The sequence below is a fragment of the Vigna angularis genome, chromosome 1, assembly GCF_016808095.1.
Source record: "Vigna angularis cultivar LongXiaoDou No.4 chromosome 1, ASM1680809v1, whole genome shotgun sequence".
In the NCBI taxonomy this organism is placed as follows: Eukaryota; Viridiplantae; Streptophyta; class Magnoliopsida; order Fabales; family Fabaceae; genus Vigna; species Vigna angularis.
The window spans coordinates 18,825,371-18,844,605 of record NC_068970.1 but is presented as its reverse complement, the minus strand read 5'-3'; the positions used below and the strand labels follow the sequence as shown (position 1 = coordinate 18,844,605).

At 32.6% G+C, this 19,235-nt stretch overlaps 1 protein-coding gene across 2 annotated transcripts; it reads right to left on the bottom strand.

The window, feature by feature from the left end:
* Positions 1-201: 201 nt before the first annotated feature.
* Positions 202-5,414, bottom strand: LOC108337150 (uncharacterized). 2 transcript variants are annotated; one of them, XM_017573614.1, is made up of 8 exons: positions 5,342-5,414; positions 4,304-4,410; positions 3,706-4,227; positions 1,577-2,030; positions 1,365-1,491; positions 1,003-1,278; positions 791-895; positions 202-709 (listed from the first exon to the last, which is right to left on the bottom strand). In XM_017573614.1, the coding sequence occupies exons 2-8, from the start codon at positions 4,314-4,316 to the stop codon at positions 461-463; spliced, it is 1,746 nt and encodes a 581-aa protein (XP_017429103.1). In that variant the 5' UTR covers positions 4,317-4,410; positions 5,342-5,414; the 3' UTR covers positions 202-460. The 2 variants fall into 2 exon arrangements, with proteins under 2 accessions (XP_017429103.1, XP_017429119.1); XM_017573630.1 differs by having other exon boundaries at positions 1,577-2,021.
* Positions 5,415-19,235: the final 13,821 nt, after the last annotated feature.

Genomic DNA, 19,235 nt, shown 5'->3' with positions numbered 1-19,235 from the left:
AGCCTGGAATTTAGAGAAGTTTGAATGAAGAACACCTTGAATCCCGACTTAAAGGGTGCCCCGGTGTATGGCTTGGTGCCTTTCGCCTACCCTGGGCTTGGAAATTTGATGTCTATACTTCTTACATATTCTGCAATCTATAATTTTCTAACTACTTAATTTATTATTTATAATTTATGATATATAACTTCAAAATAAATGTAAATAAAAATAAAAAAGCCATATCATAAAAATCCTTATCATCCAAACATATTCCATAGTCCAAAATGATCAAAAGTAAAAGCAGTAAAATATTTATCTAAATTTGTCGCATACTAGGGCATGGCACCTAAGCCCTCTATAGCCTTATTTTTTTTCATCATTGTTTCTTCACTCCATTAATTGTTCGATTTGCGATGTAAGGTAGGATTATCCTGTTAAACAATGCAGCTTTCATAGCTTGCTGCTAAGCTTTTGCAGCTTATTGCTGAGCTTTATCTATCTCCTCAGAAGCTTCGCTAGATGAAGGAGGAGCACCAGACTCTTGAGTCAGTGATGTTGCCTTAGTAGGGAGATTTGCAGCTTTGTCTGCGATGCCATAAACTTGACCACTGATTTTTCCTTTGGCAACCTCATTCAATATGTCAACCCTACTCTCCTGTGTTACCCTGGAGGAGGAGGCCTCACCAACCTGGGTCTGTCGTTTTAAAAGACGAAGCTGATACTCCTCCTATTCAAACGAAAAATTAATATATCAGTAACAAAATTATATTTTCTTAAGAACATAATATATATAATTTAAATAACTCACATATGTCTTTGGAGCGCAACTATCCATCCAATGGCCTGTATAATTGTACTTGTTTGCAGCCAAGAAAAACTCATCAGGGTAGGGCTCTCGACCAAACTTCTTGGCCTTCAAAAACAAGAAAGCCGACAAACGATTATTAACATATAAATATAATACTACTACATTGGAAAACAAAACAAACTTCCTTAAAAAACATGTTAGTAGATTCATACCAAATCTTTGGCCACATCAGTAAAATCCTGGTAGCCCCCAGTGTCTGTTCGACCTTTGCTGGAGGTCCGATTGGCCTTGTTTCTGGCGGAAATGTTCTTGAAGCTTGGGGTATCCCAATAGGCCAGAAGCTCAATCCAATCTTCCACTTTCATCCACTGCGGCTTCTTCCTAGTGTTCCTCACCTGTGAAAGGATGTCTCCAAGATGTTTTGAGCAATGCGAATCAAATCTCTTCTGGATATGTTGCTCATGGCGAGCATCCCAAGTGCATTTTTCCTAACATTAATAGTGAAATAACACTGTGAATAAAAGAAATATTGTAATCTATAAATGAGTAAAAATCCTTAATAGAACTAAATTACCTTGAACATGCGAAACCATTCTTGTCTATCAGCTAACGGGATAGAGCCGTAGGAATGGAAGACACCTCGGAACTGGGATTGAATGACATAATTAATGCCATCAATTGCGCGATGTGCAGGACTCCAGCTACAGAAAATCAGAAGTGAAAATAAAAAAATGAACACAAATGTTTTCTAAACAAATACAAAATACAGAAAATATGTCAACTCACCCTTCCCCAACAGGTTCTATGATGTACTTTCCTTCATCATCAAGAGGATCATCCGTCATGTTTCCATCTTGGGCAGGAAGAACATCATCTTCTTGGTCCTCCTCATCAGTTTCCTCCTCCTCTTCCTCACTTTCAGAGTCACTCAAAAGCATGTCTGCCTGCAAATCAGCGTAATCCAGTTTCTCATTCTGAGCATTCTTTGTGTTCTCGTTGTCAAGTCTCTGCTCAAATAAAAAAGGGCACAGCTTTGGCAGCATGGAGATGCCTGGTGCCACAGGTGGTGGTCCATGAGCGAGGTCGTGCAGTAATGGTGGAGAACCTATTGGACGATACTGGAGACGCTCTTGCATGTATGCTTGAGCAGGTAATCCTATCTGGCGATAGGGGCTTGATGATGATGATGACTCAATTGCCTTCCCCTTATCTTTTAGACCTCCTTGTCCTACTGTAAGTGCTAAGAAAATTCACTTATAGTATATATCATATTGAGGGTTTTGAAATTGATTAGTAAAGCTACAAGGAACTGTGCAATGAGTTATTATAATGGAACCCATGATCCACAACAAAGAATGAAGGTATGCTGTATGACAGGCTGAAGGCCTCCAATATTCAAGAGGCCTCTTATTGGTGTTAGGTCTATGATTTGGTTAGATTTTATTAACAAAGAATTATAATCGACATGGCTGTTATCAAAACCTTGACTTTTCACAATTGACATCCCTGGTACAGTCTAGTTGATGCTATAGGAGCATCAGTATTGGGGATAACACAAGTAATGCTCTCACTCTATTTTTCAATTTTTTAGTGTAAATAAATATTTTAAACATATAAATTCTTTTTTATATTTATGTATATTATATATTCAACGTTATTGTTAACAAGTGATGTTTTTTTAAAAGAAAATACAAAAATTCAATTTAGATGCAAAGGATAAATAAAACGAGATAAAGTAATAATAAAAAAACAAAAAATTGATCTCAGATTAACGAAAAACTTTGAAAAGCATTTTTTGTCGAAGTTGACAATGTTTTCAATATTCTAATATGATAATAATATATTTATTTATATATTAATTTTTCTTTAAGTTATCAAATAAAATTTAAAACCCACTCATTAAAGGCTATTATTAAGTCAAATGTATTAATTAAAAAAAAATTAATTCTCATATACATTCATAAATAAATCTCTCTCTATATATAATATTTTGTTACATCTCTCTCTATGTATATGCTAATACATTAAAAATACACAAATAATTCCATTAGTTTACTATCATTAAAAATAAAATTATGACACATTTAAATAAAAAATTAAATGCACACTAAAGTAACTTATATACATTTATGTGAGTGTGAATTGAAAAATCGTCATGAAAATGGAACTTGTTGTGGTGCTACGTGTGTCTGAAAATTATCTTCTTAGTCGAAAATCTAGAAGCATCTATACTATTACTAATTTTCATTGCAAAAGAAGAATTTATTTCTACTTACCAATGTGATTTAATCCTTTTAGTAAGAAATTTTTGCATCTTTAATACGAGATAGTAATAATATTAATTTACAATTAATATAAATAAAACTTTTATTAGTTAAATTTATTAAAAAGTATGAAATCAAAACAAAAATATTTCAATAAATAGTATAATATTTCATATAGTAATAACGATTTCACATACGTTATATTTATTTTACAACACATTCAAGAGAAAGTAAAATAATCATAAAAAAAATAAGTGAACCATTTGTATATGTAAATATAAATGATATTTTAACACAACTTTTTTTATTTATTTGATACATAAATTCATTTTTTATGAATATTTTATTTTTATAATAAATAAATGTAAACATGTATCATCTGTTATTACTTATTTATAAAAGATAACTAAAAATAATAGTAGTGTGACACATATTTACCTTCACACACATTATAAAAATAAAAATAAAGATAATATCAAAATGAATGTAAAATTTTTACACCTAAAAATGATATTACAAAATATTATTTCTCTATTTCATACATTACTGATAGAGAACCCATATTTCATGTTTTATGCATTTCAAATCTTGTTGGGCCAGCAGACTCATTGGCTAAAATATATCTTGCAAGAAAAAGGGATGAACACGTACCTTGAACGGGTGTAGTTTTACCGAATAGTTGCTGCATCTGAGAAAATGGTGGTGATGGGTTCACATAGTTGCTTGCACTGATGTGAGACTCAGTAGCACGTCGTTTGGCCAGTAATGCCAGTTGACCCATGCTACCCACATGATTATCTCCTAAAGCATGGTCCGGAAAACCTCTCTTGTTGGTTTGTCCATGCATGCCCTGCATTCGCACTGCATGTCTTGCTGCAAAAATGTTACATGAATTCATAGCAGGAGATCTTACAGGACCCTGATTGGGAGGGCCTAGCCTTAATGACAAATCAATATAGCTGGAAGGATTTTGAGAAGTTCCAGCATGGGAACTTGATAGCGGAACATTGGATCCCAATGCTACATCAAAAGTTTCACGAGGAGGAACATTAGCAGAGGGAAATAAAGGAAGCTCGTTATTCCCTTGCCTATTTTCCGCAGCGAGGAGAAAAGAAGGAAGCAGCTTCTCCAGTAATTCAATCGATAGATGAGGGCTCGTTCCAGATGAGTCACCTTCAGCAAAAAGGTCATCAGAGATACATAAATGTTTCAAACAAATAAGTGTTGGAAAAGGAATGGATTATCTCACCTTGAGGATTCATTGTTCCTGAATTTGCGTCTGAATGCCAAAGACTGAAAGGAAGGAAGAACCAGGTTGTGTTGTGCGGTTTCTACTGACTCATAAAACCTGCATTACTGTCAAAAGAAAATATTATTCAGCATAGTATAAGATTATTTAATTATTTCACTGTTCTGCAGTAAGTGGCAACGTAAAGCAGCAGTGTATCGATGAAATGGATGTTTTCTATTCTAATGAAAAATTTAAGGGTATGGTAAATGCATCGACATAAATTCAACTAAATAAATTCATAACTATGGATAAATATGGTTTTTAATTCCTGTAAATGGAAGTAAATGTTCATTCCTTATAAATTCATGAAAAACATTCTTCTGACATTTCAGTAATTTTTAAAAAACCGGAACATAAAATTAAGGTTGAGATCTACGTTTCGTTCTGCCTCTGGTGTCCTTATCCAGAAATCCAGTTTTATGAATATTCCTCAATTTCACCCCCATGACGTGCTCTTTCTTACTTTTATTATTTAAACATAATTATATATATATATATATATATATATATATATATATATATATATATGATTTACTAAAAAGGGGAAAAAGTGAATTTGGATTGAAAAATAGGAAAAAAAAAAGTAAGAATAAGGCTTAAAAAGTAGTTTGCTCTGATTTTATTTTTGAAATTGAATTTTAATATGTAAGAATCGGAGTAGCCTCTGAACTCTGAGCAATAAAAACTACTTTGCTTTAAAAAAATACTTTTTGCAAACGGAAAGCCCTGAAATACCAAGCTAAGGACATTGATGCATGGAAAGGAGTAAAAAAAATCAGATCTTTAAGATACGAGGAATGTTCAGATCAAATGAAAATAAACCATGCATATAGTGAGGTCTGAAACAACACATACATGCACAAATGAAAAACTCATTTTTTAAAAGAAAAGAATGAAATGATGAATCAAAGGGTGGAAAAAAGGAGAAAAAAACATCCGATGACAGGAGTAAATTACGTATAAAGAAGAGAGAGAGAGAGATGAAGAAGAGGATACCAACTGGATCTGCAGATAAGCAGAGGTGGTTCCTGAGCAGAAGGTTTGTAACCTTTGCTCGCTCAAGTGTGTATGAGACTCTGAAGTGAACCTTATTTATAAAGGGAATTGATCAGGGCAGTGTTGCCCAACACTGATTTTTATTGGAAAAAATAAATTATTGAAATTCTCTTTCCTATGCATATACTCGTTTTTCTTCCTCTTTAACTCATTTTTTCCATTGTTCTTTATTCATTGTCAAAAAAAAACGTTCAGATTAACTTTTAATTTCTATTTAATATCATATTAATATATCTCATATTCTCTTTTTCAGATCAAACTAACTTCCAATTTTCTTTTAATATTTTGTTAACATATTTTATATTTTTTTTTCAAATTAATTTTTAAAAAATCATATCAAATTCTAGTTTTTTTAATTACAAAGAGATTTTTTTTTTCAATTCAGTTCAATTTATCTTAATTTTTTTTAAATTTCAATCAAAACATTTATTTAATATTTGGTTTTCTTATCTTTGTTTTTTTTTTTCATTTTAACAATATATATGCACTTGCAATGAATGAAAAGAAGAAAACATTCAATCAATTCATTAATTACTTATCTTAAACAAATTCAAATATTAAAGCATTTCATCTTTACAGCCTACACGCATTAATTGTTTTCTTATTTATATTGTTATATTAATTTAAATATATGCTTCATTTATTGCATTGTTTACAACAGCAGTTTCAACGTTACTTGTTTTCCATTGGGCTGATCGTTTTGCCTGTATTATATATTTCAAATGTGATGCTGCACGTATTGAATGTCTCTTCTTTAGTTTTCTTTTCAATTTTCATACCAGCATTTTTTTTTTCGTGTAGTCCAGTCAGTTTGGTAAAAAAAATTTAAATAAATGAACTGGTAATTGGATAATTATTTTAATTCAATTAATAGCATCATTATTGTATCTTGAAAACATAATTGCATGCATTAAAACTGTTAATAAAAACTAATTCTTTTAATATTGTATTTATGATTATTTATTTAACAAGCAGAGAAATTTAATTAATATTTATTGCCAACATTTATATTTCTTCATTAAACTCATTTTAACAGTTTTTTTTGTAAAACTTTAATATTTTGACACTCATTCATAGAAGTAAAATTAACTATATTTAAATTCTAATTATATTTTTCTCTCTTTTAACTTAAAACATTAATATATATTATTATATATTAAAAATGAGATCGTTAAGTTGTTTTTTAAAAAGATATTAAAGAACAATTACTTTTGTAAATGATGTAAAGACTTAGAAAATGGTATTTTAGTAGTGTTAGTAGTTTAAAAATGATGAGACTCGATAATTTTAATATTAAATGTTTTAATATAAATAGTTTCGTTATAAACAAGTTTTATTATTTTAAAATATAAAATTTCTCTAGAAACTATTTTTTTAGAGTTCTCTGACTTTTTTCTAGGAGTTCTTCTCTTGTGTTCATCTGTTTGAATATTAGAGATAGCTTGAGTGATCACAACGGTGATATCTTTAAGTTTACCCGATCAATTTCTCTAAAAGAGTAAGTTAGTTTTTACTCTTTTTCTTTGGTTTGTCTCGTTTTATTTGCATGCGAGCTATAGTGTTTTTGCATGTATCATTTGAGTCTTCTATAAGACTCTATACTAATCAGTGGTTCTAACGGTATACCCTGACCATGTTTCTGTGAGTTGTAGGTGTAGATAGAGTTCCTTGAGTTGATGGAGTCATCTTAGCTCTTGTAGAACAATTGGGTCCTCTTTAAGGTAAGGGGAGCCAACTACCGCTTTTTGAATGTTACTTTTGTTCTGATAGATTGTGTTGCATGTTTTACTTAGTTATAAATTGATAAAATGGTATATGAAATCTGATGTGTTAAAATAATTGTGTTTTGCTGAGTCTAATTGGTTGTTGATTGAATTGAGAAACTAGAAAACATGTTGAGGCACTTTAGTGGTCTGCATTGTACGTTTGGTCATTTTGGGTTGCTGAATTGTGGTTTAGACATAGGTTAGAGTGATGGTTGATATTGATCTAGTGGTGGTGGTTTGTCAAGTGAATTTCTGTGGGGGAATGTTGTTTGAGTGAGTTGGATGTTGGTAGTCTGTGTTAGTAGTATGTAGGAATTATTGGTCTGTTATTTTGCAGAAATATAGTCTTTTATGTGTTCATTTATGTTGTGAGCTTTTGAGTTGTTGGTTTGATTTGATTGACTTTACTCCTGGCCAAATAAGCAAATTGGTATTCAATTTTAGTCATAATCATGTTTTTGAATCAATTTTAATATCAATTTGGTCAATTGGAAAGGTTTTGAGTGCATTAGATCAATTAACTTAGTTTTGTAAACTCTAGTATGGCGCTTTGTTGAATGTAGGTGGCGCCTAGTGCCAAAGTTGTGAGAAGAATGACACTCAATTACATGTAGGTGGCACTCAACGCCATGTCTTTTGGCCAAAAAATTTCTTTTGACATTTCTCTTGCTTCTACGATATTTTCAATTCTTTGTTTTGGCATATAAATTTCTTGTAACTGTTTTGATACACTCTTTAAGGTATTTTTTTAAGATGTAATGTGTGGATGTTTACATTGTTTATATTGAAAATTCAGTCAAGGTTAAATGGATGTTGTATATATGAGTTTTAATGTGAAGTTCATATGATGTTATAAAGAAATCCTTAAGTTGGTTGTCTGATGTGTAATGTATTGATGTAGGAAGCTTAGTCTTGGGGTTATCTTGACACTTTAATGGTCATTCATTCTCAAGTAAAGAGGGATGAGGAATGTGGTGAGAGTAGCAGGAGATCCTAGTCTAGGGGTTTTACCTTGGCCTATGGCGTTGTTTGACAACTAACCTTGTGTGGTAGTTGTTTGACAGACTAACCTTGTGTGGTAGCTTGGGGTTGGTTAGTTGTTCCACTACTACAAGTGTACAACCCCCCATAACTCGACATCAATGCTTGTCCGGACCATCAAGTCTAGAACGCATGGTCGCATGTTTTAGGATGGATTGATATAACTTATATGTATGTTAACTGATGTAGTTCTATTATATAAAATATCTTTTTGTAAGTTAACTTAACATTTGTTCTCTATGTTTGTTTGTTTGTTTTGTTTCTTCTCTTTTGCAATGATCACATTAATAGTGTGATCTTAGGGAAATGTCTTTGGTGAGCAGATGCTAGGAAGAGGTGTAGCTGAGGCGTAAAATAGAATGTTTAGATTCAAATTTCATTCGTTAATCTAAATACCCTATTACATTTTTGGTTTAGTGTAATATCTCACAATAGTCCAGGTTTTAGAATATATTTTGTTGTTATTTTTGAATTATTTGTAATAGCATCTTATATACTTTCTTTTAATTAACTACTTTATATTATTATTGAAGTATAAGAAAGCCTATAATAGTTTAATGTTATAAAAAAAATTAAGATATTACATGTTCAATAATATTTATAATTTTCAATTTTATTTCACTATTCTTTTAATTTCACTTTTCTTTTTCAAACAAATGTAGCCTCTTCTATTAATATCTAATAGTAGCTGTATAAATCGTGATGGTGAAATTGATACACAAACAACTAATGTCATGAATTATTATAGAACACTCGTCACTATAAATTTGATCAAAAAAAATATATTAATTCATTTTTAGAAGAAATAAAACCAAACTTAAAATATTTATACTATAAGAAAAACCTTTAATAACAATCAATTTGAAACAAAAAATAAGTAATGATTAATGTAAATACTAATTTATAAATTAAAAATTATTTATTATTAAAATAATAACTATTATGAATAAAAAATTATAATTATTTTGTGAATTAGACTTTAAATTGGTTAATTTTAGTTATCATGGTTTTGAATATCAAGGAATTCGTTACTAATATTAATTAATGATCTATTTAAACGCTAAATTTTTTATAGTCAAAATTTTGATAATTAGTTTTAATGACCCACTTAGAGTTTAATTCATAAATTAATTATGATTTTCATTCATTAGTGACTATTTTAATGATTTATTATTTTTAGTTTATAAGCTAATTAGTATCTAAATTAGTTATAATGACCAATTATTTTTTGTTTCTAAAGTTGATTGTTATTTAAATATTTTTTTAATGTGAAAACTGTTAAATAATTTTTAATTACTTTTTATAACACCTTTAAAACAACAAGCATGTTCCAAATATATATTTATCTGTTTTTCTCAGTTGGTACATTTTAGCAATGTGTACCAGATTTTAGTATACAAAAATATCCTTATATAACATGGATTATAAGTTTTAAGATTAAAGGTGTTTTAATAATTTTCATTCTCAAAACAAAAAAAGAAACCCTGAAACCCTTGTTCACCTTCCTCTCAAACCTTTTCTCTTTCATCTCTCTCACTCGAACATTTTCTCTGTCATAATTGAAAAAAATCAGAAACAATGGTTGTTAAACAATCTTACAAAAAATGATTTTATAATGAGTTTTCATTTTATAATTTTTGTCTTATCTAATTTTATCCAATTTTCAGAAACATAAATTGGTAATTGACCTCGAAAAAATCAGAAATAATCGCTCTTAAACAATTTCTTACAAATGATTTTATAATGAGTTTTCATTTTATAATTTTTATCTTATCCAATTTTCAGAAACACTCATTATTAACCAATTTCTTACAAAAAATGATTTTATAATGAGTTTTCATTTTATAAGTTTTGTTGTATATAATTTTATTTAATTTTCATAAGCATAATGACATATGAAGGAATTGATAATTGGCCTGAAAGGGTTTTTTTAGAGATGATGATTCAACATATGCAGATGATAAAATTAGAGAAGTTAGTGAAAAATTGTGAAATTGAAGAGATCTTGAATGAACCTTTGCCTAAAGGTAAATATGTCAATGACTCAGCTCTTTACAAGTGTTCTTGATTTTTTCAATTGGGGTTACAGTAGTAGGGATAGGGATGACATAAAAAAGGTTGGAGTGAGAGAGATGAAAGAGAAAGGGTTGAGAGGAATGAGAGAGGTGAGTAAGGGTTTGGGATTTTTTTTTTTTTAGTTTTGAGAATGAAAATTATTAAAATATCCTTAACCTTAAAACTTAGAATCCATGATATATAAGATATTTTTGTCTACTAAAACCCGATATACATTGCTAAAATGTACCAACTGAAAAACAGACTTACGCGCTTTAGCAAACTCCTATATATATTCAAAAGATTTATTTCCATCTTTATTAATATCTATATACATCATCGAAATAAGGAAAACATTTACAGAAGAAAATATATAACATATCTTTTGCGCTAATTCATTCAAGTTTAATATTTTACTTGTCATATCTTTCACATACAGTACGATCATTGAAAATAAATCATCACATAACTAAAAAAACAAAGTTAATAATTTAAAATTTGGTTAAATATGATTTTTTTCCTTTAATTGAGAATTAAAATTAGTTTTTCTTTAAAATTTTAATTTGATTTAGTTTATCAATTTTAAAAATATGTAAATTTAGTCATTTTAACTAAATTTTGTTAAATTTATTTGATATTTTAAATATATTTCATGATAATATTTGAATTGTTTATTTTATTTGATAATTTTTTTTAATATTAGTTGAAAAATACATTTAAAATCTTAAATAAATTTAACAAAATTTGATTAAAATGACTAAATTCACATACTTATAAAAATGAAAACTAAATTAATTTAAAATTTTGAAAAAAAAAAACTAATTCTAATTTTGAGTAGAGGTTTAGTGACCAAAAATATATCTAACTCATTACAATTTTTTCATAACAAATATCGCATAAAAATTATAATAACAAACTAGTTCGAACAAAACATTTTTCAATATCACGTTCACATTAATAAAATATTTCTTCATCATGCATACTTACTTTATTTATCTCATATCACAACCTACCATCATCACTTATCATCTCAAACACAAGCACTGACGAACCAATAATTTTCAGAGATTTAAAATACTATATTTAAAATTTAAATAATTAATAATGATTACTAATAGGTTTAATGTCTCGGTAAGTTCCTATTTTTGGCGTGAATTTCAAATAGGTTCCTTTTCTTTTTGGCGTTTCAATTGGGTCCTTTTTTGTGTAAAATTGTGGCAATTAGGGGTCTGCCGTCAAATTAAACAAACGGCCGTTTAAGTTTAGCCTACGTGTTATTTAAAATGAGTTTGAATTGATTTTTGTATTAAAAAATGGATTGACCAAACGTGAAATCAGATATCTTCAAGGGCAAAAAAGGCAATTTCAATTGCTTATGTCGCATCTCACACGATTCCTCTCCTCCTCTTACTGTTACTAACTCCGGTCAATGCCTCTATCAATGACTACTCCAACAAGGCCTCCACCCACCGCTCTAACGCCTTCTTCTTCCACGGGGTAGTGAAGCGCTCTTAGCCAAATCCTTCATCAGGTCTAGTTCCCCTTCACTCGTTCACTCTCTCATTTCTAGGGTTAGTTATGGTTTCTGATTCCATCCGATTGGATTCAGGTTCGAAACGGTGACGTTTACACGTCTGAGTGAATCTGCAATCGTGTAGGGGAGGATGCAGCAGAAAACGGGGTTAGCTGAGGCCATATTGCTATAGAGGTTCGGGATCGGAAGCGGATCGGAGGTTCGTACCTGAAATCCGATTTGGTCTACTACGATCCGAAGCTGGCTAAGGAGCGGATTTGCAACCTCGGTGAAGTGATAATCCAGAAGAACCCCGACAACCTCGAGTTGCCGAAGCGCATCAAAACCTTCTTCCAAGGAACCGATGAACAGGTCCAGATGGATACGACGACCCTTGATGGGTAATTGATGGGTGATCTGTCCTGTGATACATGTTACAACTTCAATGGAAAATCTAAATTGTTGTTTGTGGTGTTTTGAGGAGGGTATGCTGCTATTCCAGGAATGGCTATGAGGTCATATTCGGAGTCGTCGTTGAAAACGCGTGAGTTGGAGGTGAGGATGGAGGAAGAGTAGGAGGGGTTTTCGATCAAGAAGGAGGAGGGATCGAGGATGGTGTTGGTGGGTTCAGGGTTGAGTTCGGCCAACATGCTTTGGACCCATGAATAGAGATCCGTAGGGTCGTAGTGAACGGTGTCGGAAGCAAGGTGGGAAATTCCCTCTTCCTGGGCACTCCCCATGACCATCTCCAACTGCTCAAGCTTCTGTGCGACGTCTACCATGTCGGAAGCACGAACCTTGTAGCCCAACGCCGCGAGCAACTCATCCATCCCTCCTCCCTACTGGTGGCGGTCTTCCTCCCACATCTTGGTCTTGTCGTTGGGCATTGAGGAGCACTCACCCTTGACAGGGGACTACAATTAAAGTTTTAGATTTTCCCCACTTTGCCCATCTGAATTCACAGTGCAATTCAAATTTTTAATAGTTTTTAATGCCACGTCAGATAATGAATACACTGAACATACCACATAGGCCAAACTTAAACGACCGTTTGTTCAATTTAACGGCAGACCCCTAATTGCTACAATTTTACACAAAAAAGGACCCAATTGAAACGCCGAAAAGAAAATGGACTTATTTGAAATTCACGCCGAAAATAAGGACCTACCGAGACATTAAACCTTACTAATACAACCAAAATGAGCACATATTTTAATGTAAAAATAATTATAAAAAAAAATCACATAGGTCCAAAGTATTGTTCTTTATTTCTTCAAATGTTTAACTCATCAATAATTATATCAAAATTAAAACTTTTAGTTATTTCTTTTTCAATATAAATAATCGTATTGCTTATAAGAAATTCATTTTTCATTTTATTTCACAATCTTATTTTTATCATTTTCATTATAATTTTTTATATATAAAAACAAGAAAAGTATAAATTTAATGAATTAAATTATTAATTAAGTAAAATATCTTTAACTTTCCTATTATTACCAAAGATTAGCATAAAAAAATGATCATAATCTAATTAAATATGGAAGAACATTATAATCAAGCAACAATTAATAATGGCTTATGAAAACACAGATAACTTTTCCTTTTATATTCATAAAAAAAAATAATACACTATTAAGTAAGACAAGAGATAATTATATACCTTTTTTTATCAAGAATGAAGCAAAACAAGTCATAAATGAGACCAAAATAATGAGAAAGGGAGAGAACATGTGAGAGGGGTGAGAAGAATACAGATAATAACTGACTCAAGAAGTAAAGAGAGAGAAAATAAACTAATAAGTTTTCTATTCTTTATTATATTTTATTTTAAGTTTATTATTTATTAACATTAACTGAAGTGCTTTGTTAATAAAATTAAAAATTCACCTAATTTAATTTTTATAAATTCTCATTATATATACACATAATTTTACAAGTTTGGGTGGGGGATGACACCCAAGAACATTCATTACTCAAGGTAAGCACACACGTTGACTTTTAAAAAACATACATTGAATTTAGACTCCAGAGATTTTGCATGTGTCAAACACTAGTGAAAATGAAACTATAACGTCTAACGTTCAATGTTTGAAAACTAAGCATCTAAAGTTAAAAAATACCAATGTAATAAAATCACGCGATTAATGTCGATTGATTAGGGAACAAATGTCTTTTTAACGTCTCTTAGTCAAGTAACAGATGTTTATTGGTGTTCACATTCATAAAAATTTGAGTACGAAGATATTTTAAGAGACTCATTACAAGTTTGTTGGTCAGAGGAACATACATTGATTTTCTTTTTGACGTCTCTTGGTCAAGCAACAAACGTTTATTGATGTTCAAATTCATAAAAATTTGAGTGTAAAGATATTTTACGAGACCCATTACACGTCTGTTGGTCAGAGGAACAAACTTTAATCGTCTTTTTGTCGCCTCTTGATCAAGCAAAAGATGTCTATTGGTGTTCAAATTCATAAAAATTTGAGTGTAAATATATTTTAAGATATCCGTTAGACGTCTGTTGGTTAGAGAACATACGTTAATTGCCTTTTTGACGTCTATTAGTCAAAGAACAGACATCTATTGATGTTCAAATTAATAAGAAATTGAGCGTGAAGATATTTTAAGAGCGCGAGAAAGAACACTTACTCCACTGGTTTTTAGCGCAGTTTCTTCATTGCGGGTCGAACCTCTCCAGGGAAGCTTTCGACGACCACCAAAAGTAATGTTTTTTTCACTAAACATAAATGTTTGTTGATTGATGACTTTATGTATGATTTCTTTTCATTTTAACTTATTGGTTTCATGCATAGATATCATTTGGAGCACCGTTGAGTTCTCTTTCAACAGTGGTTGTCTTCTCCTTACCCTCACAGTGACACTTGTCTACTCTGTCACCCTCACGATTAGTTTTATTTTTTGTTTTTTTATGTATATTGGTTGTTGCACTTTTCATTGGTTGTTACTACTTCGAAAATTCTGGAAATTTTTGTGGTGTATTATTTTATTATATATTGATTTTTCATGGTTTCAATGGTGGAAAATATTGGCGAAAAATTTAAAAAAACAAACCCATAAATTGATGTATGTTCTAAGAACAACAAACGTCAATTAATGTCTATTATAAATGTAGTAGACGTTAATTGATGTCTGTTGGACAATAGACGTCAATTTAACGTCTCCCGCTATGATGTCGGACATTTAACAAATGTCCTAAAATAACAAACATTAAAAACTATTTTTGTGTTAGTGAGGCTATTATACTATCCAAATTCAAGACAGACAAGGAACACCATTTCTTATGACAAGGTAATTTTTTATGACTTAAAAAACTCTATTATATTTCAAATCGTAAGCTAATTCATAAGAGTTTCTTTCGACTCAATCCCATGATATTTTTCTCCAAGTTAGGATCTTTTCCACAATCCAGCTGACAGGCAACTCCTCTCCATTTCTTCCGAGTTGATTTGCTACCATCTCCACCCAAGATATATACTTTGTAACTTATTATCTACCCTTCATTCTCATACTTTCAAACTCGTCTCTGAGATTTTGAAGTTTGACTTATTGGACACGGTTATCACCTTTGTAAACTGTTAGGCGCTTTCGGCAAGTGTACCGAATCGCTTCAAGTAATAAACCGGTAAGACCAGATATCGTTTTCCCAAGAGACTCGTAATACTAGAGAATTTTGCGATTAACAACTCATATAGACTCAAGAACATAACATCAATTTATAAACAAGAACAGAAACATAAATTCATACATAATTACAAAGTTGGACTTTGGTATTGAAGGCACTTGAAAATGGAAAAGACTAGAAATGGTATGAAATGACATTATTAAGGTTAGTTTTCACCAATGCACTCTTGTGTATGACTAATTTCATCTCCTCTCTATCAATTTACTAAAGTCAATCCACTAAAACACTCTAGCCCTAATCCCTTAGGTGAAAGAGCCTAGGTTTTCCTTATCAAACTCCAATCCCTTGGACAATCTAACAAGCAAACCCGCATTAAAGAGCTAGGATCTAAGACAACATGTGAATCATCTTCCATCCCTAGAATCAATGAACCACAAGGACTCCTATTTCAGTTCTGGGTTTCATCTTACGTCCCCATAATCCATAAAACCCCAAAATCAAGTCATGAACGTCCCCATTACAAGCAAGCTTTAAGATCGGAAACAAGAATACTAGCAATTGATAGAAAAGGCATATATATAATCAAATCATTCAACAATTACACAAGAATTCAAAGGCTACAACTAATCCCTAACAAGATGAATCAGGTTCTCCATTTCCATGGAGAACCCTAAAGCTTACAAACATGGAAGATGGAAGAAGAAGGAGACCCAAAGGAAGAGGAGGAGATGTTCCCACACGCTCCTCGCGCCCTCCATGAGCTCCAGACGTGAAATCGCACCTTCAAATAACCAAAGACCCTTTCCCCTTCGCGTTTTAGGGTTAAATAAGCTGGATCTGACACATCAGCAAAAGTCGCGCCCGGCGCCCTCTCAGCCGCGCCCGGGCGCGAGCCTCTCTGCATAATTCGCGCCCGGGCGCCCTTTCTCACGCCCGGGCGTGAAACTCTCTGTAAAGTCACGCCCGGGCGCCCCATTTCTCACGCCCGGGCGCGACCAGCACGCAAAACTGGCACCTGGTCAATTTTCTGTGCAGCTTGCGCCCGGCGCCCCTCTGTCGCGCCCGGGCGCGACCAGCACGCAGAACTGGCTTCTGTGCAGGTGGCGCTGGGCGCCCCTGAGCCAGGGGGTCCCGGGCCTGACTTTTCAGCACTGCAACATTTTCACTTTTTCTGCAGATCTGCTTGCTTCTAGTGGTTGGTTCAGCTTTAGACATTATTGGAGACTCTTCCAAGCTCATTATTAGCTACAAAATAAGGGATTATTGATGAAAGTTCATCAAAGTAGCCCAAAACACAATTATTTAGAAAACAAGACAAAAGAAGAGGATTAACAAGTTATAAGTTAGATAGGGGTTGATTTTGCTACTAAAATGATGCTTAAAATATGGTAAAATTTAGCATTATCAAATACCCCCAAACTTACAACTTTGCTTGTCCTCAAGCAAAAGTACTTCACCTAGCAAATAATTTAATCACAATGGTCTAGTAACTTTAAGCACACTTTCAATCAAATAAACAAAATCAATCATGCTTGCTCAACTTATAAATCACATTCAAGAGACAATATAGTCTTAGCAAGCTAAACTTCAACCATGGTGCTCACAAATTCAAAGTCACAAGATAGATGCAAATGATAGATCAACAAACATGGCAAGTTGTTTTCAATGAGTGCATGGAACCAATCCTCACCAAGGAAAGTGTTTCACTCAAGCACAATGGTGTATAAGGATGTGTGTCTAACTCTCAAATATAACAATGTTACACAAATCAACTTTGCCTTTCGTTTCAACAATTTCAAACACGTTAACAAACAAGTTACATCACAAGGACTTTTTGAAGCTTGTATTGTGGCTGGGCTAAGAAGAAAAATTGGTTTTTCTGGACAACAAAGCACCTTGAGATAAGAGATCAAACAATTTAGTTCATGATATAGCATAGTATCTCTTTTTCTCCAAAATTGAATAAACCACTCTCAACTTATTTCCCAACTCTTTTTCATTGAATTCATGTTTTCGTCTTTCTTCTTCTTTCTTCTTTTTCTTTCTTTTTATTCAACTTATTGTTTTCTCAATGCTCCCTTATGACAAGAACTCCCCCAAACTTAAACCATTCTCGTCATCCTAACATATATGTTCATCTCAACTCAAGGTAAGGAGGTTAATGATTTTTCAATAGGCTTAAGGTTTCGGGAATGAGAAAGTTTTCTTTTTAAGGTTCAAAGGTTTAACATTGGCTTTTAGGTTCAAAATGTAGAAGAGGTGGAAGAACAAGATGACCTTGATCATTTGTAACATGCAAGTAACAGTTCAAATAGAGAAACTTAGGCAAAATCAACTATGATTCCAAAGTAATAGCATTCAGCAATAAACTCTGATGCACAACATCTCACAGGTTTACTCAGGGTTCCAAAATATGATAAACACCATGCCAAGAATTTTGATCACAATTAAAACCAAGCATCTATCTCAACAGATACAAGCAACCACAATCTCAGTTCAACAAGCTCAACCACATAATCTCAATCAGATTTTCAAAATAATTCTCAGGGATAAAGAGCAAGCACAACAGATTTGTATTCAATTCAAGCATAGCAAATGATTCACTCAAATCACCAGACCAATTGCACAAGAACTATCCACAAGGCAAGTCAAAAAGAAATCAAAAACACAAATACTGAAAGTAAATAAGAACTAGAAATAAAACTGAAAAACCGATCAAAATGGACTCTTTGCAGCTCCAGCATTGTAAGACACTAGCTTCACTTTCATCTGAAACATCTTCCTCAAACAGTAGCTTATACTCCGCAACTGCTCCACCTCCCCCATCAGTAGGGCCTGGCCCCCAGGCCATGCTACACGAGCAGCAAAATCTTCAAGTCATATGGTTGCTCAACTCACGCATGCCTCAAAGGATGACCACTGGTAGTTTTGACACCTTTAAAGTTCTAAGAAAGATGTTATCTTGTAACAAGAAAGCTCAAAGCAAAATTAGTATCCCATAGTCAACAATTGAAGAGAAGAATCCATAAAACATACTAAAAAAAATATGCAAAAGAAAGCAAAGAAACAAGACAATGAAAGCCAAAACAAACAAAGACAAAAGTACATGAACATAGAGGAAAGTCTTAAAATTAAGCTTCCCAAAGGTACAACAACACAAAAAGGTTTAAAAACACAACAAAAGGAGTATGTGAAAAAGTGCAAAGCAAGAGAAAACTCAAAATCAATCAACAAAAACAGATAGGCAGAACCAGAATTTTTTTTTTTTTTTTGCTGGGCGCCCCTGGTGCAGCTCACGCTGGGCGCCCCTCAGTAGGGGGCGCTGGGCGCCACTCGGTCAATAGGTGTAGGATGGCCACTGGTGCAGCTCGCGCTGGGCGCCCCTGGTGCAAGGGGCGCCGGGCGCCACTCAGTCAGTTGGGTGCAGGATGGCCCTGATGCAGCTCGCGCTGGGCGCCCGCCATATCAGTTTTCTGTATAATGCAGATTTCTGCGAAATTGGCCACTCACCATGTGATTTTCGGTTCTAGACCTTCATTCAATGCACTTACACACAAACCAAGCTACAAATAACATAATATACTTATACAAACCACAAAAACAACATCACAACTCCAAAAATCACAACAATTCAAAACTACACAAACATGCAAAACATAAGTTACTAATGCAAATAACACAAAAATCATACAAACACAAGTAAAAAGGGTAATGAAAACGGGTTACCTCCCAAAAGCGCTTGTTTAACGTCATTAGCTTGACGGATTACTCAATGAAGTGCAGATGTTGTTGTTGGTGTGCTCCTTCCACCAA